At 44.6% G+C, this 23,087-nt stretch overlaps 1 protein-coding gene across 1 annotated transcript in view; it reads right to left on the reverse strand.

Annotated features, from left to right (window-relative positions):
• Positions 1 to 22,855, reverse strand: part of cfap221 (cilia and flagella associated protein 221) — a 121,184-nt gene extending 98,329 nt beyond the window's left edge. The window contains exons 1-2 of the mRNA XM_080199266.1: positions 22,775 to 22,855; positions 2,992 to 3,149 (exon numbers count right to left, since the gene is read on the reverse strand). Coding sequence (XP_080055392.1) covers positions 2,992 to 3,127 — 136 coding nt within the window. The 5' untranslated portion in view covers positions 3,128 to 3,149; positions 22,775 to 22,855. The remainder of the gene's footprint in view (positions 1 to 2,991; positions 3,150 to 22,774) is intronic.
• Positions 22,856 to 23,087: the final 232 nt, after the last annotated feature.

A 23,087-nucleotide genomic window follows, 5' to 3' on the forward strand; every position in this document is an offset into this window, starting at 1 on the left:
ATATTAGATTTGTGTATGCTTCAAGTGTCTTTGACTAAGTGCTGTCTTAGATTGTCAAAAGATTTTACTTCATCTTCACATGGCTCCTTAGGTCTATCCAGAATGGATACTGAGTGAGTGATGTAATGTGGCGGCATGGAAGCGGCATACGATGCGAGGTGGCAAGGCAGGTATATGTAATGGAGGAATGAAGGGGCATAATAGATGGGTAGGAGGTACGAGGGGATATGGGAAGCAGACAGACTATTTTTGGTCTTAGCCTGCTCTCTCCTGTTGTGCATGTTCATGTCCTAAAGAAAGCCAAAATAGTTGACTTACATCCCAATGGGTTTATAGAAAGTTTAGGAGAAGGCATGCCATTGCCAGTTCCTGAGCCCTCTCCAGTAAGTGACTACTAAGCAACTGATAGAACACTGAGAGCATGATGTAGCTGGCTCACATTCAGTGCACAGGTTCCATCTCCTATCTGACATTTCAGTGCACTTGCACACTTACACTGCTTGATGGACTAGGAAGGGACATTTTGCAGTGAGTAGATAGTGCCACTTACCTTGGTTGAGCACAGCAGATTGTTCGTTCTTTTCCTACATTGCTGAGTACTAACCTTGGCTATAGCCACTGCCTGGATCAGCATGGTCAGATGGGAAAGCTGCCTGTTGTCATTCCAGGGAAACAATAGTTGTCAACTTTGGATGGCCTGGAGAGAAATTGCCAGGGAGGCTTCATTGAACCATGGTGCCATACTTCCTGTGATGTGAAAAGTCTGGAATTCCTGGCTTTCAGTGTCTGTCCTTTAAATATGATGCCTGCAAATTCAACTCCAAAAGATAATGGTGGGGGCGGCGATCCTGCCATCCCCAACATGAGAATCGGCAAGTTCCTTATGGATGCATATGTAATGAGCTGAACAGCACAAATCATGCATGGACTTTGCTCCTCCTGTACAGCTAAACCCCCACCTCAGTCCCACTGGAAATTCCTCTCACCACTGTGCCTGCCACCAAACTTAGACTCCAGAACACAGCTAATCTGAACATTGATTTTGCTGTGTCATAAAATAAGCTATTGGCTAATATCTGCAATGCACTAGGTATCATTCAAAGCCACTTAATCCAAATAAGCTGATAATTCAAAGTTTTAAAAGTAATTCCGGGGAAGTGCCGGAAGATTGGAAAACGGCTAATGTTACGCCGTTGTTTAAGAAGGGTGCCAGGCAAAAGGCAGGGAATTATAGGCCGGTTAGTTTAACGTCTGTTGTAGGTAAAATGTTAGAATCCATCATCAAGGAGGAAATAGCGAGGCATCTTGAGGGGAACTGCTTGATAGAGCAGACGCAGCATGGTTTCGTTAAAGGGAAGTCGTGTCTGACAAATTTTCTGGAGTTCTGTGAGGATGTGCCTAGGGCGGTGGATAGAGGAGAGCCAGTGGATTTGGTCTTTCTTGATTTTCAGAAGGCGTTTGACAAGGTACCTCACAAGAGGTTATTGCAGAAGGTCAGGGGGCATGGAGTTGGGGGTAGGGTGTTAGCATGGATAGAGGATTGGTTGTCAAATAGGAGGTAGAGAGTGGGGGTCAATGGGTGCTATTCGGATTGGCGGTTGGTGACTAGTGGAGTGCCCCAGGGGTCGGTGCTGGGGCCTCAGCTATTTACCATTTATATCGATGATCTGGAGGAGGGAACTGAGTGTATGGTGTCGAAATTTGCTGATGACACCAAGATTGGTGGAACGGCAAATTGTGCGGAGGGTGTGGAGAGTCTGCAGAAGGATCTAGATAGGCTGGGCAAATGGGCCAGGAACTGGCAAATGGAATTTAATGTTGGCAAGTGTGAGGTGGTCCACTTTGGTAGGAATAATGGTAGGAAGGATTATTACTTACGGGGCGAAAAACTGCAGCAGGCGACGGTGCAGAGGGACCTCGGGGTCCTTGTGCATGAGTCGCAAAAACCCAGCTTGCAGGTGCAGCAGGTGGTCAGGAAGGCGAATGGGATGCTGGCCTTCATAGCAAGGGGGATTGAATATAAAAGTAGGGAGGTCTTGCTGCGGCTGTATAGGGCATTGGTGAGGCCGCAGCTGGAGTACTGTGTGCAGTTTTGGGCGCCGTACTTACGCAAGGATATTTTGGCCTTGGAGGGAGTGCAGAGGAGGTTTACTAGGCTGATGCCGGAGTTGAGCTATGAGGAGAGGCTGAATAAACTAGGCTTGTACTCGTTAGAGTTTAGAAGAATGAGGGGAGATCTCATTGAGATGTATAAGATGATGAATGGGATGGATAGGATAAGAGGTGGAGAGACTCTTCCCGCTCAGAAAGGACAGTAGGACTAGGGGGCACAGCCTCAAGATAAAGGGAGGGTGGTTTAGAACGGAGTTGAGGAAGAATTTCTTCACTCAAAGGGTGGTGAATCTCTGGAATTCTCTGCCCATTGAAGTGGTGGAGGCTACCTCGCTAAATATTTTTAAGAAGTGGGTTGATGGGCTTTTGATAAGAGAGGGGATTAAGGGTTATGGGGAGAGGGCGGGAACGTGGAACTGAGCCACGACAGATCAGCCATGATCTTATTGAATGGCAGGGCAGGCTCGAAGGGCTAGATGGCCTACTCCTGCTCCTATTTCTTATGTTCTTATGTTCTTAATTTTCCTCCACCCTGGAAGGTGTTCACTAACTACTAATTGATTCAACTTACTTGATAGTACTAAATGTTTTTAGTACAAAAAACATCAGAATAACTAAGAACTGAGTATATACACAAAAAGGCATTCTGACAGATTATGCACTTCACCCAAATTATTAGTCACAATTAAAACAGAGAAATTATATTTGTGAGTTGCACTAGAATGTTAATTCTGCATCTGCTATTTTATCAAGGTTGGGACTGTACTTAACATTTAATTTCACAGTAACCTCATTGTAGCATTAATGTAAGCCTTACTTGTGACTAATGAATAAACTTTAACTATTAGCTGCTTCTATTATTTTCCACAGTAATCTTACTTGTTTCCAGTAAATGATTTGGCACATTTCCACGTTTGGGTTCTTCCACCAGTCTGTCTTTAGGAAGAATTGTCTGTGTGTTAAAGGTACAGCCAAGGTCGCTAAACTGCAAAGAAGCATGTTTCTCCACCTCCATAATAATACTTTATTCAAATTACCTGCATCAAAACACAGAATGGAAACATGCAAAAGAAAATGGTTACTTCTGAGGCAAAACAATAAAAATTATAAAAATACATCTTAGCTGACGTGATGTACGATAACTTTAAAAACAATCTGAAACAAATGAGAAGTAATGTGCCATGTAATTTTCTGCATGAGTCAAGGAAGGTTGATTGCCACATGTACTGCAGGCTGCCTCTGCCTGAAAGTGAAGGTGACTGGCCCTGATTTTGTGATCAGCAGTGAAGTGATGGTATTCACCACTGCTCTTAAAGGAAGTTTCCCACAAAGATCCAGTGAGCTCTGTGGCATAGAGTTCATCTTTTCCGATGTCAATTTTATCCTGGTATCAACTATAGGGGGACTCTGGCCACCATGATGGTCATGAAGCAAGCTAAGCAATCAATCACAGACAAACAAGCCAGGGAGGAACAACAAGTTTTATTAAAATAAAAGCAAAATGCTGCAAATGCTCAAAATCCGAAATAAGATAAAATGCTGGCAAAACGCAGCAGAACTGGCAGCATCTGCTCATGTTTCAAATCCATATGACTCTTCTTCAGAGTTCTGAAGAGAAGTCACACAGAATTGAAATGTTGACTCTGTTTCTCTCTTCATGGATACTGCCAGACCTACTGAATTTTTCTGGCATTGTGTGTTTTAATTCTAAACATATTTTATCATTCTTTTCTTTATAAATTTACTGTAAACAAAATAACAATTAAAGAAAACACATTGGACTAAAGTAGAAGCTGACATCACAAACAAACTTTTTAAAAAATTTATTATTTTAAATATCTATGGATTTTTAAAATCATGGACTGGGGAAGTTCAACATTTCCCCAGATAAAAAAATATTTTTTTCAGGACCACTGAGGTTGTTCAGCAATAATTATAAATGAGTAATCATTAAAATCCCAATCATCAAGTATAGCTTTTTCAAGAGTTTTTAGAATGAAAATAATAGTGTAATAAATGAAAATTTATATCAATTTAATGGTTGTTAATTAATTTTAGGGGCAAGAGCTTCAACTGCTCACCCTGTGGGAATGTGGGAATCATTGACAGGAATGTCTGAATTCTGAGTTTAATATGCACAGAAACTAAAGGTTACTGTCAGTTTTATCGAGTAACAAGTAAAGAGGATCCATGGAAGAGCGCATACCTCCACTATGCTATGTTAATTCAATGTTATTACAATTATACAATTCTTCTTTGAGGCATTTCCCTGTGTGGTTGATGATCTGTAACTACAAAGGAAAGAACAATCTTTTTATTCAGAAGCCTCTCTCTGGCTGAAGATAATTAAAGCCAATCCACATTTAATAACCTGTTCTGAAGACTCTGATCACATTTTGACAGCTGTGACAAAATCCACCACAGCAGCTGAGCTGTGCTGTTCACCCTTTCAATTGGGCTCAATCACAACATTCCCCATTAACAAGTTCTTAATGAGCTCTTCACTAGCTTAAGTATGGAATGGGTGGGATTATAGGGCTGCCTTCCCTCTGGCCTGGTGAAAATAGCTGATGTAGGGAATAGCTTGGGGAAATCTGCACAATGGCTAATATAGGTATTTTTGTCACCAGCCTGCCTCTGTTCCTGATGGGGCCCAAAAATTCAGTCAGCTGTTTAACCACCCTTGTCAGTTAAGTAGTCTGGGTTACTGGCAGGAAAGGAGAAATTATAAATTAATAATGAAAGCTAACATGCAGCTATTTGGGGTTGGGGTTGGGGTTTTCCAAACCTTCCCCCTCCCCCACCTCCCTCTGCAGCATGTTTCTCGGATGTTGAGGGGTGGGGGAGGTCCCACCACCACCACCACCAATGAGATTTCCCATTGAATCCACACCCACTGCCGGGATGTTCGCAGCGGCAATTCACTGACAAGGGGACCAGAAGATCCTGCCGGCGGGAAGAGACGGAAAATTCCGTCTACTATCTCTCTTTTTAATTCTTATGGGTTTTGCAAAAGATCTTTCCCAGAGCTCTCTTCACCTAATTTAACTTACTTGATATATTAAATAATGTTAACTCACCCCATCAATTAATTGAAAATGAAATATCGAAAGAAATAGCAAGGACACATACTTGAATTTTAAAGTCAATGAAATATTGTATTGTTATACTATCATTCCTGAAATTGACTGTTAAACAGTATAACGTTCTCAGATCAAAAACAATTCTCCAAATATATTGATTCGATTTTCGAAGCACTTAACTGAAGTTTTGTTAATAGTTTGCTTCCTACAACCATCTGTTAAATATTTATTACAGTTATAAACCCAAAGCTGTTTCTTTAATATGTCAAGTTTCCACAAATCTGCATGTAAAAAAAACTACAAATTTTGTATTCTAATATTGTAGACTGAAATTAAAGTAACATATAGCAAGATATCATGGAAAATGATTTTAAGAAGTTGTTTGCTGGAGCAGACAAGTGAAGGAGCAGAGAGACAGATAAGAAATTACCTGTTTAAAAACCTGTTTAAATAAGTTTAAAGCACTTTCGTAGTAAGAACTTACCTTGTAGAACTGTTTAAATCATTTAAAAGCATTTTTGCGGGCTTTTTGTATCTACCGCTTTAAGAATTCTAAGGGAGTGGATAGCAGGGAGTTGTGGGGGAGCTTTAAAACAGCGCCAGGTTTAAAAGGAGGCCTGGTGTAGACAGCGGGCAGTGTTGGAGCGGGCAGCGGAGTGAGAGGGAAGCAGAATGAGCTACTAGGGCTTAGGAGCAAAGGGGCTGGGGAGAAAAAGGGGCTGGGGAGAAAAAGGGCCAGGTAAGTTCGTGTGGAAATTTTCAATATTACTACAGTGAGTAATGGAGGGGCATGTGATGTGTTGTTTCTGCATGATGTGGGAGCTGGTGGACCCCAGGGTCCTTCCCAGTGACCATGTCTGCAGTAAGTGCAGGTTGCTGGAGGAGCTCCAGCTCAAGGTAGATGAGCTGGCCTCTGAGCTACAGACGCTGAGGCTCATCAGGGGGAGAGAGGGTGCCATTGTCAATGGGGTGCAAGTAACATCCACCCCCCCTGGACTGGCTAACTCTAAGGGTCAGGAACAAAAGGGGGCTGCTGAGAGGAGGAAGGGGGGTGGGGAGAGGAGGAAGGGGGGTGGGGAGCGGAGGCCTCAGCCTCTCAATCTGCATAACAGGTTTGAGGTTCTTGCTTCCAGTGTGGACGAGGGCGAGGGAGGTGTGGTCGGTGAGCAAACTGCACACGGTACAGTGATGCAGCAGGACATAGGCAAAGAGAAGGTGAAAAGGAACGTAGTAGTGATTGGGGATAGTGGGGTTAAGGATATTGACACTATCCTTTGTCACAATGACAAAGTGCACAGAAAGGTGTGTTGTCTGCCTGGTGCTCGGGTCCGGGATGTCGCATCTGGGCTGCAGAGGAACCTGGAGTGGGAGGGTGAGAATCCGGTCATTGTGGTACATGTGGGTGCCAACGACGTAGGCAAAATGCGAACTGAGGATCTGGGGAGGGAGTATGAAAAGCTGGGAATGGAATTAAAAAGTAGAACCGACAAGGTGGTTATCTCTGGGCTACTGCCTGAACCGAGTGCAGACAGGCGTAAGGTTGATAAGATTAATGAAGTGAATGGGTGGCTCAGGGATTGGTGTGGGAGGAATGGGTTTGAATTTATGGGGCATTGGCATCAGTATTGGGGTAGGTGGGACCTGTTCGGGTGCGATGGGGTTGGTCTGAACCATGCTGAGACCAGAGTCCTGGCGAATCGTGTAAATAGGACTGTAGACAGGGCTTTAAACTAATTGGTGGGGGGGGGGGGGGTGCGAGGGCAGGTGACATTACAGGGTCTAAAGTTAAGGAGAGGGTACAGGTAAGGGAAGAGGCCGAGGATGTCCCAATAATAAAGGGAGTAGGGGGCGTGAGTATGGTTGGTGGCGTTCTGGCAAATAGGATCCAGGTGAAGGCTGGGATGAAGGCACTTTATCTGAATGCATGAAGCATTCGGAATAAAGTGGATGAGCTGGTGGCGCAGATCAGCACAAATGGATATGATCTGGTGGCCATTACAGAGACGTGGCTGTAAGGTGACAGGGACTGGGAGCTGAATGTCCAGGGGTATCAAGTGTTTAGGAAGGATAGGCGGGAGGAAAAAGTGGGGGGGGCGTAGCTCTGCTGATTAAGGATAGCATCAGGGTGGTAGCAAGGGATGATATAGGAACCAAAGAGCAGAAAGTGGAATCGTTGTGGGTGGAGATTAGGAACAGCAAAGGGAGGAAGATGCTGGTGGGTGTCGTCTATAGGCCCCCAAATAATGATCTGGAGGTGGGGCGGGCTGTTAACACGCAAATAAGTGCGGTGTGCAGGAATGGAACGGCGATAATTATGGGGGATTTCAATCTACATATTGATTGGTCGACCCATGTTGGACGCGGTGGGTTCGAGGAGGAGTTCTTGGAATGCTGCTGGGATAGTTTCCTTGAACAGTGTGTGTTGGAGCCGACGAGGGAGCGAGCTATCTTGGATCTGGTGCTATGTAATGAGACGGGTAGAATTAGGGACCTTGTGGTGAAGGATCCTCTTGGGGAGAGTGATCATTGTATGGTGGAGTTTCTGGTGCAGATGGAGGAGGAGAAAGTGGGTTCCCGGACACGCGTCCTTTGTTTGAACAGAGGGGAGTACGGTAGGATGAGAGAAGAATTGGCGAATGTTGACTGGGGGAGCGCGTTGGAAGGTAGGTCTGCTGAGGAGCAGTGGAGGATCTTTAAGGAGATCTTTCTTGGTGCTCAGCAGAAATTTATTCCGATGGTTAAAAAGGACCGTAGGAGGAGAGATAATAAGCTGTGGATAACAAAGGAGGTGAAGGAAAGTGTTAAATTAAAAGCGGAGGCGTTTAGAGTAGCTAAGAGTAGTGGGTGAGAAGAGGATTGGGAGAGGTTTAAATGTCAACAAAGATTGACAAAGAAGTTGATAAAGAAGGGTAGGAGAAACTATGAAGCTGGGCTAGCGCTTAATATAAAAAAGGATAGCAAGAGTTTTTATAAATATATAAAAAGGAAGAGGCTGGCTAGGGTGAACGTTGGACCCTTAGAGGATGAGAGGGGGGACTTAGTGGTAGGGGATGGGGAAATGGCTGAGGTCTTTGAATAACTTTTTTGTTTCGGTCTTCATGGAGGAGGACGTGAATAATTTGCCGAGTGTTAGCGATGGAAAGGTGGTAGGACTGGAGGGTGTCAATGACATTATTGTTACTAGAGAGGCAGTGCTCGGCAGACTGGAGGGACTGATTGTGGACAAGTCCCCAGGACTGGATGGAATGCATCCAAGGGTTCTGAAAGAAATGGCGGAGGTGGTAGTGGATGCCTTGGTGGTTATTTTCCAAACGTCGCTGGATTCCGGGGAAGTGCCGGAAGATTGGAAAATGGCTAATGTTACGCCGTTGTTTAAGAAGGGTGCCAGGCAAAAGGCAGGGAATTATAGGTCGGTTAGTTTAACGTCTGTTGTAGGTAAAACGTTAGAATCCGTCATCAAGGAGGAAATAGCGAGGCATCTTGAGGGGAATTGCTTGATAGAGCAGACGCAGCACGGTTTCGTTAAGGGGAAGTCGTGTCTGACAAATTTATTGGAGTTCTATGAGGATGTGTCTAGGGCGGTGGATAGAGGAGAGCCGGTGGATTTGGTCTTTCTTGATTTTCAGAAGGCGTTTGACAAGGTACCTCACAAGAGGTTATTGCAGAAGGTCAGAGGGCATGGAGTTGGGGGTAGGGTGTTAGCGTGGATAGAGGATTGGTTGTCAAATAGGAGGCAGAGAGTGGGGGTCAATGGGTGCTATTCGGATTGGCGGATGGTGACTAGTGGAGTGCCCCAGGGGTCGGTGCTGGGGGCCTCAGCTATTTACCATTTATATCGATGATCTGGAGGAGGGAACCGAGTGTATGGTGTCGAAATTTGCTGATGACACCAAGATTGGTGGAACGGCAAATTGCACGGAGGGTGTGGAGAGTCTGCAGAAGGATCTAGATAGGCTGGGCAAATGGGCCAGGAACTGGCAAATGGAATTTAATGTTGGCAAGTGTGAGGTGGTCCACTTTGGTAGGAATAATGGTAGGAAGGACTATTACTTACGTGGCGAAAAACTGCAGCAGGCGACGGTGCAGAGGGACCTCGGGGTCCTTGTGCATGAGTCGCAAAAACCCAGCCTGCAGGTTGAGCAGGTGGTCAGGAAGGCGAATGGGATGCTGGCCTTCATAGCGAGGGGGATTGAATATAAAAGTAGGGAGGTCTTGCTGTGGCTGTATAGGGCATTGGTGAGGCCGCAGCTGGAGTACTGTGTGCAGTTTTGGTCACCGCACTTACGCAAGGATATTTTGGCCTTGGAGGGAGTGCAGAGGAGGTTTACTAGGCTGATACCGGAGTTGAGGGGGTTGAGCTATGAGGAGAGGCTGAATAAACTAGGCTTGTACTCGTTAGAGTTTAGAAGAATGAGGGGAGATCTCATTGAGACGTTTAAGATGGATAGGATATAGGTGGAGAGACTCTTCCTGCTCAGAAAGGACAGTAGGACTAGGGGGCACAGCCTCAAGATAAAGGGGGGGCGGTTTAGAACAGAGTTGAGGAGGAACTTCTTCACTCAAAGGGTGGTGAATCTCTGGAATTCTCTGCCCGTTGAAGTGGAGGAGGCTGACTCGCTAAATATTTTTAAGACACGGGTTGATGGGTTTTTGATAAGCGAGGGGATTAAGGGTTATGGGGAGAGGGCGGGAATGTGGAACTGAGCCACGACAGATCAGCCATGATCTTATTGAATGGCGGGGCAGGCTCGAAGGGCTAGATGGCCTACTCCTGCTCCTATTTCTTATGTTCTTATGTTCAATTTGTTTCTGAAATTCTACCTACCTAAATCCATATATTTAGAAACTATTAGCATGAATTTTACAGTAATCAAGATTAAATACATATCTATATTCTAAATATCATAATCTAACTCAGAAGGCAAATAATTAACATTTATCCAGTCCAGGCAAAAATTTCTCTTTCTGGAAACATGATGTAATTGTCTTGTTTTGTCCTCTTTAGCAATGGATTGTGTGAGAAATACTCTTATTGATGTCAATGAGTTCCTACTTAGGAAATAATTTTCACCATCTATCGATTAACCATCAAATTGATATAGTATTACACTCCGGATAGTCTGGTTCTAAACTTCCTCTGTGATACAAGTTGACTAATTGCCCAGACCTAATCAATTGACAGGATAAGCATACGCTTGACATATTTATCGAATTTACCAGATTGCACAGGTTTTACTTCGCAAAAAGAAACACAATTGAATTGTTAAAGCACATAATACAGGCTGGGTTTTTACCAGAGGAGGTAAGTCCCAAGGTCGTCACCCAATGTGGATCCAGAACTCAATCCTAAGAGCTGTTACAGGTATACTAAGAGCAAAAGGCTAGTAAGGGATAAAATTGGTCCTCTTGAAGATCAGAGTGGTTGGCTTTGTATGGAACCAGAAGAAATGGGGGAGATATTAAATGGGATTTTTTTATCCATATTTACTAAGGAAACTGGCATGGAGTCTACGAAAATAAGGCAAACAAGTAGGGAGGTCATGGAACCTATACAGATTAAAGGGGAGGAGGTGCTTGCTGTCTTGAGGCAAATCAGAGTAGATAAATCCCCAGGACCGGACAGGGTATTCCCTCGGATCCTGAAGGAGACTAGTGTTGAAATTGCAGGGGCCCTGGCAGATATATTTAAAATGTCGGTGTCCATGGGTGAGGTGCCGGACGATTGGAGAATAGCTCACGTTGTTCCATTGTTTAAAAAAGGCTCAAAAAGTAATCTGGGAAATCATAAGCTGGCAAGTTTGATGTCAGTAGTAGGTAAATTATTGGAAGGAGTGCTAAGAGATAGGATCTACAAATACTTGGATAGACATGGACTTATTGGGGTGAGTCAACATGGCTGTGTGTGTGGTAGGTCATGTTTAACCAATCTATTAGAGTTTTTCGAGGAGGTTACCAGAGAAGTGGATGAAGGGCAGGCAGTGGATGTTGTCTATATGGATTTCAGTAAGGCCTTTGACAAGGTCTCGCATGGGAGGTTAGTTAGGAAGGTTCAGTCGCTAGGCATACATGGAGAGGTAGTAAATTGGATTAGACATTGGCTCAGTGGAAGAAGCCAGCGAGTGGTAGTGAAGGATTGCTCCTCTGAGTGGAGGCCTGTGACTAGTGGTGTGCCACACGGATTGGTGTTGGGTCCATTGTTGTTTGTCTATATCAATGATCTGGATGATAATGTGATAAACTGGATCAGCAAATTTGCTAATGATACAAAGATTGGATGTGTAGTGGACACTGAGGAAGGTTTTCAAAGCTTGTAGAGGATTTGGACCAGCTAGAAAAATGGGCTAAAAAATGGCAGATGGAGTTTAATGCAGACAAGCGTGAGGTATTGCACTTTGGAAGGACAAGCCAAGGTAGAACACACAAGGTAAATGGTAGGACACTGAAGAGTGCAGTAGAACAGAGGGATCTGGGAATACAGATACATAATTCACCAAAAGTAGCATCATAGGTAGATAGGGTCATAAAGAATGCTTTTGGAACAGTGGCCTTTATAAATCAAAGTATTGAGTATAAGAGTTGGAATGTTATGGTGAGGTTGTATAAGACATTGGTGAGGCCGAATTTAGAGTATTGTGTGCAGTTTCAGTCACCTAATTAAAGGAAGGATATTAATAAGGTTGGAAGAGTGCAGAGAAGGTTTACAAGGATGTTGCTGGGACTTGAGAAACTGAGTTACAGAGAAAGGTTGAATAGGTTAGGACTTTATTCCCTGGAGCATAGAAGAATGAGGGGAGATTTGATAGGGGTACATAAACTTATGGTGGGTATAGATAGAATGAATGCAAGCAGGCTTTTTCCACTGAAGCTAGGGGAGAAAAAAATTAGAGAACATGGATTAAGGGTGAAGGGGGAAAAGTTTAAAGGGAATATTTTTCCTCCCACAGTTCTTCACACAGAGAGTGGTGGGAGTGTGGAATGAGCTGTCAGATGAAGTGGTAAATACGGGCACAATTTTAACATTTAAGAAAAACTTGGAAGATACATGGATGAGAGGGGTGCGGACGGATATGGTCCAGGTGCAGGTCAGTGGGACTAGGCAGAAAAATGGTTCAGCACAGCCAAGAAGGGCCAAAAGGCCTGTTTCTGTGCTGTAATGTTCTATGGTCTGAGTCTTGTATGGTTCAACATTAAAGTGTTTATTGAAAACACATAATTATATGCACATAACATAAATACAGATTATAGTCCAAGCTAAAAACTAACTCACGTTTGCTTTTACATGAGTCTCCATCCAGTCCACAACTCTTGCTAAGCTCAGGTTATGTGTCTTTTTACATCATCCTGGAGTGGTACTTAACCCAATCCCAAATTAATCCTTGCCATGCTATGTACCCTAATACTACAGAATCTGCAGTAAAAGACTAATTCCATTCAAATTTTTTAAATAATCAATATACCTATGATGAGTATATTCTACAGACACAGGTCAGTTTCTAGTCAATGGTAATCCCCAGCATGTTGATAGTGGGTAATGCCATTAATGTCAAGGGACGTTGGTTAGAATCTCTCTTGTTGGAGATGGTCATTGCCTGGTTTACATACCAATGAACATGGGAAAGTCTTGTTAGGCACTGTGTAGCAGCCCTACCTCTGAGCCAGCAGCTCCAGGTACATGTCCCACTTCAGGCCTTGATGACCATGGAAGATATATTCATAATGTGGTTAGGGTCTGTCACATACAAGGTTAATGTGGGACTGAGTACAGCACTGCCCACACAATGAATTGACAAGGCACATGACCCAGACTGAGGGGTCAGTGAAATATTAAGTGGAGACGTGAAAATATTTAAGCACAGAGACAGCTACTAGTCTGTACCCTTTACTATGCATGTGTAAATAGTTCTACTTGTTCATAAAACTGCAAAGACTTCTTTATGAGACACTGTTCTGTAATCAAAAGCCTCCCAACGTGGTGGCAGCTGTGGATCAAAAATCCTCAACCTCACTAATATGCTGAAACAAGCCAAGATGCTGGAAAACTAAGAAAAAAAATCAACACAAACTCTGACCTGATAGAAGTTCCCAACAGAATCTAAAGGTGCAGAGAAAATTTAACAGAAAAGCTCCAAAGAAAAGGCTTGGAAACTGAAGACAAAGACTTTTACTGCAATAGGAGACCCCAGTGAATCTCACTTAGAAGTCCGGCTTCAGAGCTGTAGAGTCCACATAGTCTGCAAGAATGAGCTAAGTCTTTTAAAGTTCCAGGCTGTAGCTAGTCCTGAGAAGACATTCCCTAATTCAACGTCAAAGGCACCATTGAAGGCAAGCCCATCACTAAAACGCAATTCCCAGTATGAGCTCCAACATGTGGTCTCCGAATGCGTAAGATAAGACAAAATAATTAAGTAATTAAATCTCTCGGGAACATAGTAACTGTGTAGCTTGGAAAATGGCAACCATAACTTTAAATCTGGCACCTCATTACTTGGCATAGCAATCCACGGAACTAAGGAAATCAGCATGCAGCCAATCCAACAAACCATTGCTAAGTCTTCTTCAACGAGCCATTGCTAAGTCCACCTCAATGAGTCATCGATAAGTCCTCTTCAGAAAGCCCCTTGCTGCCATTTTGTATAATGGCAACAAGACTGCCAAAACTATAAAGCACAGGAAATTCCTTTGTCTCAGAGTCAACAGCGAAACCAGCTTGACAGCTTGGAAGTTCTTCAAGCTGCAAGTACAACTTAATTTTTTTTAAACAGGAAACTCAATATTTCCAATGCTATTTGTATTAAACTAAGGCCCAGACCAGTCACAGAATTGTGGACTTCATTTGAAAAGCTTCTCGATAGACAGTATTGCTTCAAACTTAAACATAGTCTGCATACCTACCAGTTAAAGATCTAACCCTGGACAAGGCGATCCAGATAGTTGTGGACTGTCCAAACTCAGTGGGCAGCACGGGACAATCTTAAAGGAAGAGAATAAAACATGGAGCAGAAGCCAGCCCTCAGTCCAGCTTATCAGGCCATAAAGATACAAGAACAATCTAAATCAGGGAAAGCAATTCCTGAACCACCCAGCAGAGTGAGCTTACCAACACTGCAATGAGGAGAGATCAGTGTCCTATGGGTAAAGCCCTATGCTTCCACTTTAACATAGTGGGATACTATGTCCAAGTTGTGCAAGTTAAAAGCCCCAGAAACACACAAAAGGCCGTTGAGACCTAAAGCACAGAAGACACAGTTATAGTTTTTGGGTGAGGTCAAGGATTGTGGTTTCTTATTCAAGTGTTGTGGTTTCTCATTCTATTGACATCTTTGTCAATAGCCACCTAACAAATTTTTAATTAGATTCAGACACCAGCATAACAGTCATACAAGAAATGCCTCAAAGACATCTGGCTTTGAATAACATACATTCCACTTGGGGCCCGATTCTCCCATTGCGACGCTCTAGTATATTTGGCGCGTTGGGTTGGGAGATGCGTGTGTTGGCCATTTTGCGGGATTCATGCATGTGTTCCCCAAGCATGCGTGTCTCCCACCTTTGGAGAGCAGATGCTGTGAGATCACGCTGAAAACTGGCAGGAAGACAGGGTAAGTGATTTTAATCTGTTTTTTATGTAATTTAGATATCATTATCAGGCCCGGGACTGAATTCTCTGGGCCCGATAGCATCTCCCACCCCGCCAGGAGTATTTCAGTGAAGGGGGTGACAACTGGGGCCTGCAGGGGTTGGGTGGCAGGGGTGGTGCCCCCTGGGGGCATGGGTACCCTGGCAGTACCAGCCTGTGTCCCTGGCACTGCCCAAGGGGCAAAATGTCTATGCACAGGAGCACCTTGGTACGGCCCACAGGGCATCAGGCAGTGCCAAGGGGGCAGGGCCTATAGTGGGCAGGTCTTAAGGGTGATCAATGGGGTGGGGGGGATCTCACTGGCATTCTGTATTGGGATCCAGTCAGGGCTGGAGGGAGGCCAACAATCAGGGCGGGCTGGGGGGTTGTGGTCAGCATAGGGGGTGGTCTGCCTCAGTGGGTGAGGAGGAGGTGCTGCTGGGATGGGGGACAGTGGGGTGGATCTTCATTGCTAGAGGGGTGGGCTGGAGATCAGGGCACACCCAGATGGGGGTGAGACAGGTCAGGACTAGCCTGTGAATGATCGTGGGGGCCTTAATCGGGTTGTGCTAGGGTTGGATGGCCAGCATTGTGAGGGTCCCAGGTTGGCCAGCAATCGGGCTGGCCAGCAAACGGGAGGCTGACAGATCGGGGCCCACTGCACATGAGCGGAGTCAGACTCTGGCGTGAATAGACCCATCACCTGAGCTTTTAATGGATTCACAATTGTGGCCTCTGCATTGCACAGAGTGTGGAAGATTTGAGTCTGAACTCCCACTGAAGCAGCAATCGTGAATTACACCATTTTTCCCACCAATTCAGCGCTTAGAATTTTTTTTTGGAAGAATCGTCAGTATGATCTGGAACACAGCGGTATGGTGGCAAACATGTCTTTGAGCTGATGTACGTCACCTGTAACTAGCCTTTTTCTCTTGAGCAGGGATGACTACATAGCCTCCAGATGGCAGGGGACATCAAGATAACCACTTTTGTTAGCCAACCAGAACTGCACGGTCCCAAATACTCAAACGCTAATGAGTATTTAGACTTGGACTTCAGCTCTGAACTCTCCTCTCTTGGGGAACAGATTTGTCCATTCTCATTGCAGATCTCAGAAAACCGTCAGTGGTCAGGTTGGCCTACTGTCCACGAGAATATCATGACACCTCCCGCTGAAACGGTACAAGTCAGTGATCAGCATTCCCGAAGCTTCTGCCTCCAACTATGATGGTAGTACAGCTGGTCAACACAGCAACAACCATGTACAAACTGCAGCTTCCAACCAGCAGGCGAGGACTACAGAAGACACTGGAACCTGGCAGCAGTGTCCCATCATCGTCAACAAAGTGCAGAGGTGAGAATGCCATGAAATCTTTTTCTCGCCACAGGAACACTCTTCCTCAGCTGCATAGGGCATTGAGACAACCTGCATGTATTAAGGAGGAAGCGACATGGATACGTGCACAAGTTCCTGCACTGAGCAAGAAATAACTCACAGCAGCAATCACTGACCAGCACAACAGCTAAACCAACTAAGAGAGATTCAATATGAAGGAATGGAAGAAAAGAATGACAGCATAATCAAATTTCAGTCCAACCTCCAAGCGAGCAAGAAGATCCAGAAACAACAGAGCCTGTCATTCCTCCCACAGAACAGCAAACAAGAATGGGAGGGTTATAAGACCACCTGAGCCTGTAAATTCACATACTTGAAGTGGGGAGATGGGATTGTAAGAATGTTGTAATAATAATAATAAAATGATAGCAATAATGTGATAACAACAATGTAAATGCATGAGACTGATAACAATGTGACACATGAAGTAAACCAGTGTAACTCACAGTGAGTAAAAACTTGAGGGAAGGTGTAGTATAAGGGTCTGGTGCATACAGGGTTAATGTGGAACTAGGTAAGACCATAAGATTAGGAGCAGAATTAGGCCATTTGGCCCATCGTCTTCCCTGCCATTCAGTCATGGCTGATAAGTTTCTCAACCCCATTTTCTTGACTTTTCCCCCTAACCTTTGATCCCCTTACCAATCAAGAACCAAGCTTAAATATATTCAATGACCTGGCCTCCACAGCTTTCTGTGCCAATGAATTCCACAGATTCACTACCCTCTGGCTGAAGAAATTCCTCCTCACCTCTGTTCTAAAGGGTCATTCCTTTGCTCTGAGGCTGTGCCGTTGGATCCTAGTCTCTCTTACTATCTTCCCCATATTCACTCTATCCAGCCCTTTCAGTATTCTGTAAATTTCAATGAGATCCCACTGCTACAGTACAGTACTGCTCACATAGTGATGTAAGAAGGCATGTGACTCAGACTTAGGGGTCAATGTGGCATTGAGTAGAGATATGAAAAGACCTGTACATGTTTATAATGCGTTATAGTTAATCTTCTGAAGACTAGGAAGACTTATTTAAGAGACACTGTTCTGTAATCAATACCGTCCCAACAGAACATGACTAAACAGGTTGATTATTAGCCTTTAGATCCTTCCAATATGCCTGATGGTAAGTGCGTAAGACAGTAATGTGGTAAGAGCAGGAAGGTTTCCTGGTCAACCATATTGCAGGAAGCAATGGCAAACCACTGAATTGCTTTGCAAAGAATAAATCATGGATGAATCAAGTGGAAGTCTATGGTCACCAATGTCCTCTGAGGGCATGGTACCTCAAAGGGCAGTGTCAATGAACACATTTGCAGCATCGGATACGAAAGGGTTATTTTCTCACATCCCTTCTGACTCTCTGTAATTCTATTTATGATGATCAATTGGAACACAGTTTATTCATTCAGTAATCTTATTCATCCCAACCACTGTAAAGAATTTTTTTCCATTTTTTTAAAAAGTTGAGATCAGAAACACTTTCCTGAATCATGATAAACTGAAAGTCACTTGCCAATGTACACACGGAGAAGTTTACAAATTTCTTTGATTTGATTTATTATTGTCACATGTATTAGTATGCAGTGAAAAGTATTGTTTCTTGTGTGCTATACAGACAAAACATACCATTCATAGAGAAGGAAAGGAGAGGGCGCAGATTGTAATGTCACAGTCATAGCTTGGGTGTAGAGAGATCAACTTAATATGAGGTAGGTCCATTCAAACGTCTGATGGCAGCAGGGAAGAAACTGTTCTTGAGTCAGTTGGTACGTGACTACAGACTTTTGGATCTTTCTCCCGATGGGAGAAGGTGGAAGACAGTATGTCCACGGTACGTGGAGATACAAATCACCGTTGATTTACTGGATGCTTTTCTGAGGCAGAGCCAATGGGTGGGAGACTGATTTGTGTGATGGACTGAACTTCATTCACAACCATTTGTAGTTTCTTGCGGTCTCAGATAGAGCAGGAACCATACCCAGGCTGTGATACATCCAGAAAGAATGCTTTCTATGGTTATCTGTAGAAGTTGATGAGAGTCATAGCAGACATATCAAACTTCCCTAGCCTCCTGAAAAGGTAGAGGCATAAGTGGGCTTTCTTAACTATAGTGCTGGCATGGAGGGACCAGGACAGACTGTTGGTAATCTGGACACTCGACCATTTCCACTTTATCCCCATTGATGTAGACAGGGGCACGTCCTCCACTATGCTTCCTGAAGCTGATTACTATCTCCTTCGTTTTGCTGAGGGAGAGATTATCGTCATCGCACCAGTTCACCAGATTCTCTCTTTCTTGTACTCCATCTCATCATTGTTTGAGATCCAATCCATTACTGTGGTGTCATCAACAAACTTGAAAATTGAGTTGGAGGGAAATTTGGCCACATAGTCATAGGTGTATAATGAGTGTAGTAAGGGGCTGAGGACACAGCCTTATGGGGCACTGGTATTGAGAATGATCCTGGAGCTCATGTTGTTGCCTATCCTTACTGATTACGTTCTGTGGGTTAGGAAGTCTAAGATCCAGTCACAGAGGAAGAGCTGAGCCCCAGGTCACAGAGTTTGGAGATGGGTTTTGTAGGAATATTGGTGTTGAAGGCTGAGCTGTAATCAATAAATAGGTGTCTGACATAGATGTCCTTGTTATCTAGGTGTTCCAGGGTTGAGTACAGGGCCAGGGAGATGGCATCTGCTATGGACCTGTTGCATCGATAGGCGAACTGTAATGGATCCAGGCAATCTTTCTATGCATTTTGCACAGATGGTTAAATATGGCAAACTATATTTCTTGCCAGGGAGTGAGTCTAAATTGGGGTATCAGGAGCGTGCTGGGCTTATACAGTATATGACAACCAAAAGAAACCAATTGAAATGCTCTTTAAGAAATGGAAATAGATATACACAATTGTAATGTTACTGCAGCATCACCTTGGCAAGAAATTCAGGTGATTTATTCATTGCCATTTGATTTTTTCCCAGAGTTTGAAGGGATCCAGGGTATAATTCTTCTTATCCTATCCAAAACATGCGGTGCCTGTTCTTGACCTAGTCATTATATTTCCTTCTGCTATTGGTGTTGACTCATATGAGATTGGATATTTGTGCACCTGCTTCAGTTATAGTTCCTCAGATTTATTGCCATTCACTCAGCCCATTGAGACTGTAGATAAATTTCCATTAATCTTCTATCAAGTGTTTGTCTGTTCCTTTTTGCTACCAAATCCTCCGACTCAAAATAACTATTTGGAAAATGTAGACGCCAAGCTGAGGTGATTACCCAGCTTTCTGCCCCCACAATTGCTTAAAGATTGCTTTAGTCAAGGTTTCTTGGCACATTAAGGAAAATTGCCAAATCTCTGAAACTGATATACTGTGTTTAAAGTCTAACAATGGAATATAACATAACTATATTACAATTTATCACAGCTCTAATTTAACATGTTTTGTATCCTGAAAGAGAACACATGGAACTTTGCTGACCCAATCACATTTATAACCAATGGGCACTGTAACTGCAAATAGATTTGCCAATATGTATTTATTTCTGCACGGCTGGATATGCTGCCCCTCTTAAGTAACTATAATAACCTTGCTGAGACCAGTCCTCTGCTTTATTAGAACAAAGGAAAGGCCACATCTGTGGTTTACAACAAATCACAGAATCCCTACAGTGCAGAAAGAGGCCATTCGGCCCATCAAGTCTGCACCGACCACAATCCCACCCAGGCTCTACCCCCACATCCCTACATATTTTACTAATCCCTCTACGCATCTCAGGACACCAAGGGGTAATTTTAGCACGGCCAATCAACCTAACCCACACATCTTTGGACTGTAGGAGGAAACTGGAGCACCCGGAGGAAACCTATGCAGACACGAAGAGGATGTGCAAGCTCCACACAGGCAGTGACCCGAGCCGGGAATCAAACCCAGGTCCCTGGAGCTGTGAAGCAGCAGTACTAACCACTGTGCTACCATGCCGTCCCAAAATCATGGCCTATGCTCTGGAACTACATAACCCGTGGTCCAGGCTGTGAGTGTGGGTTTTAAACTCTTCATTCATCTCTCATTGGATGAGCTCCCATCATTCAATAGGGAAACCTATATTCTACCAAGCTCATGGAGTGATCTATTAATGACACCCTGACATGGTCTATCATGGCCACAATGACATCCTTTCTCCACCCGCCCCCCACCCAGGTCCACAACTCCCCCATTGTCCCTGCTGGAAATGAGTTCTTTTATTGGGATAGCACAGTGGTTAGCACTGTTGCCTCACAGCACCAAGGAGCGGGGTTACATTCCCGGCTTGGGTCACTGTCTGTGGGGAGTTTGCATATTCTCTCCATGTATGCGTGGGTTTCCTCTGGGTGCTCCACTTCAAAGATGCATGGGTTAGGTGGATTGGCCATGATAAATTGACCTTAGTGTCAGGAGACTAGCTAGGGTAAATGCATGGGTTTCTGGGAATAGGGCCTGGGTGAGATTGTGGTCAGTGCAGTCTCGATGAGCTGAATGGCCTCCATCTGCACTGTAGGATTCTATGATTCACTGCTTGGCAATCAGTTTAAAGACATGATGTGGAGATGCTGGCATTGGATTGGGTGAGCATGGTAAGAAGTTTCACAACACCAAGTTGAAGTCAACAAGTTTATTTGAATCACGACTTTCGGAGCACTGCTCCTTCATTAGGTGAGTGTGGCTCAAAGTGGAGAGGATCTCCAAGAAGATCGCGCATATTGCCTCAGACATCAAGTTTCTACAAAGATGCAAGAAAGCAGACAAGATCCCCAAAGGACAACAGATCATGAACCCACTCAAGTTGACCTACAACACAGGCTATGCTGAGAAACTCTGCTGTTGCACCTCTTTCACACTCCTCAAACACCTTGTACACCAGCTCTACAGCAGACGCCACAACCTGAAAACTAAGATAGAGTTCATATTCACAACTTGCGCTCAGGATGCAGCAGACCAGCTGCAAGACACTGCCGAGCAGACCACATTCACGTGATGAAGGAGCAGCGATCTGGAGATTCCAAATAAACCTGCTGGACTTTAACCTGGTGTTCAAAGGCTTCTTACATTTAAAGACAGCTAGAGGTGGCACGAGATGGAGGCGTGAATCTAACCACCCCAGGGGATCTCTGTACGTACGTAATATCTCTGGAGTACGAAAGAGGGCTTTGGATCACAGTGGTTTTTAACCAAATCTAGACGTTCATTGAAAGTCTTTGAATCATGGATATCTGGGTAAGTCAGGCTATTTATTATGCTCAACATCCGGTCCCCACATGCTGTGAGTAAGATTACTTTCTGTCTTTTATCTCCTTAAATATTATTTGCCCAAAGAAGTTGCGCATATGCTCTACATATTGGGTCCAGTCTTCTCCGTTCACATCATAACCACTTACCGAAGAAAGGCATTTTTGTTTTTCTTTCCTTACCAGACAGGAAAAACTGCACTCTGCTGGATAACAGTGGTTAGCAGGAGCAGAAAAAGGGAAAAAAAATCTTGTTCACCTTTGTCACAAATGTGAGTAATAATCTCACCAATGCCAGTCCTCGGGTACAACACTGCTTTATTAAAACAAAGAAAAGGTCACGTCTGCGGCTTACAATAAACAAGGCCCGTGCTCTGGTCCAATATAACCCTGGTCCAGGCTGAGTGCGGGTTTTTAAACGTCACTCATTGGGCGAGTTCCCGCACACTCGATAGGGAAACAGAGTCCACGAGGAAATTGATTAATGACACCGCGTGTCTTTCATGGCCACGATAACACAAACAGAAACAGAAAGTGCTGGAAAATCTCAGAAGGTCTGACAGCGTCTGGGGCGGGGGGGGGGGAGAGAAAATAGAGCTAACATTTCTAGTGCTCCGATGAAGGGTCATCCTGATTTGGAATGTTTGATGGAATTTTACTGGCTTGCCCGCTCCGATTCCAGGGTTGGGCAAGGCTCGGAGAACAGCAATCTCCGTTGGCCTCGGGCAGGACTGTATGAACCCTGGGGGGGACGTGCTAGTAAAATTCCACCCATTGGCCCCATTCTGTCTCCACAGACGCTCTTGGACCTGCTGAGATTTTCCAACACTTTCTGTTTTTATTTCAGATTTCAGCATCCGCAGTATTTTGCTTTTTACAACACTAACACACACAGTTCATTCTCAGCCTGGGTCAAGCTGTATTAATGACATGAAGTTTGACCAGTTGTTGAGTTCACAGTGCAGTTACAGGAGTTTGGATGTGCAGATCCCAGGAACTGCTCTCCATTTTCTTGTCATTTGTGCTGAGCTTGGGAGAAGGTCGTTTTCCCAGTTAAAGAGGAGAAACCACCACCCCGCCCGCCCCCCCCTCAAAGGCGCAAGAGGGGAGAGGGAGAGAGACACCCATCCTCAACACATCCCACCTCAACCAGCAGCAGGCCAGACTGTGGGCTGGGTTCGGCTACCTGGCAATGCAGGAGGAGAGGGAGAGGAAAGGCTGCAGTCACTCTCTGCTCACACAGCAGCCATGAAGCAAAGCAGGAGGGAACCTCGGCGACTCTTTTAGCCCCGCAGTCACTCACCCACAGACGGCAGGGTCAGCACTGCCTCCGGCCGCTCCGGCCCCTCCGCCGCTGCCCAGTTACCATGGCAACACAGCCGCCCAAACAAACAAGCGACTTCCGCTCAAGTGACGGAGCTTCGCCGCGGCTCGGCTTTCCCCAGCAGTGTACTGTCCAAATGTAACAACTCCCAGCAGGGAAATCCCGAATGTATCAACTCCCCATCACCGAGATCCTAGAATATTCCAAACAAATACCCCCCTGCCTCGCTCCCAGAATATCCCAGAGTAACAACTCCCCCAGCCTTGCTCCCAGAATATCCCAAACAACTCCC

Source organism: Carcharhinus amblyrhynchos, chromosome 11 (assembly GCF_965287045.1).
Source record: "Carcharhinus amblyrhynchos chromosome 11, sCarAmb.v2.hapA, whole genome shotgun sequence".
Classification (NCBI taxonomy): domain Eukaryota; kingdom Metazoa; phylum Chordata; class Chondrichthyes; order Carcharhiniformes; family Carcharhinidae; genus Carcharhinus; species Carcharhinus amblyrhynchos.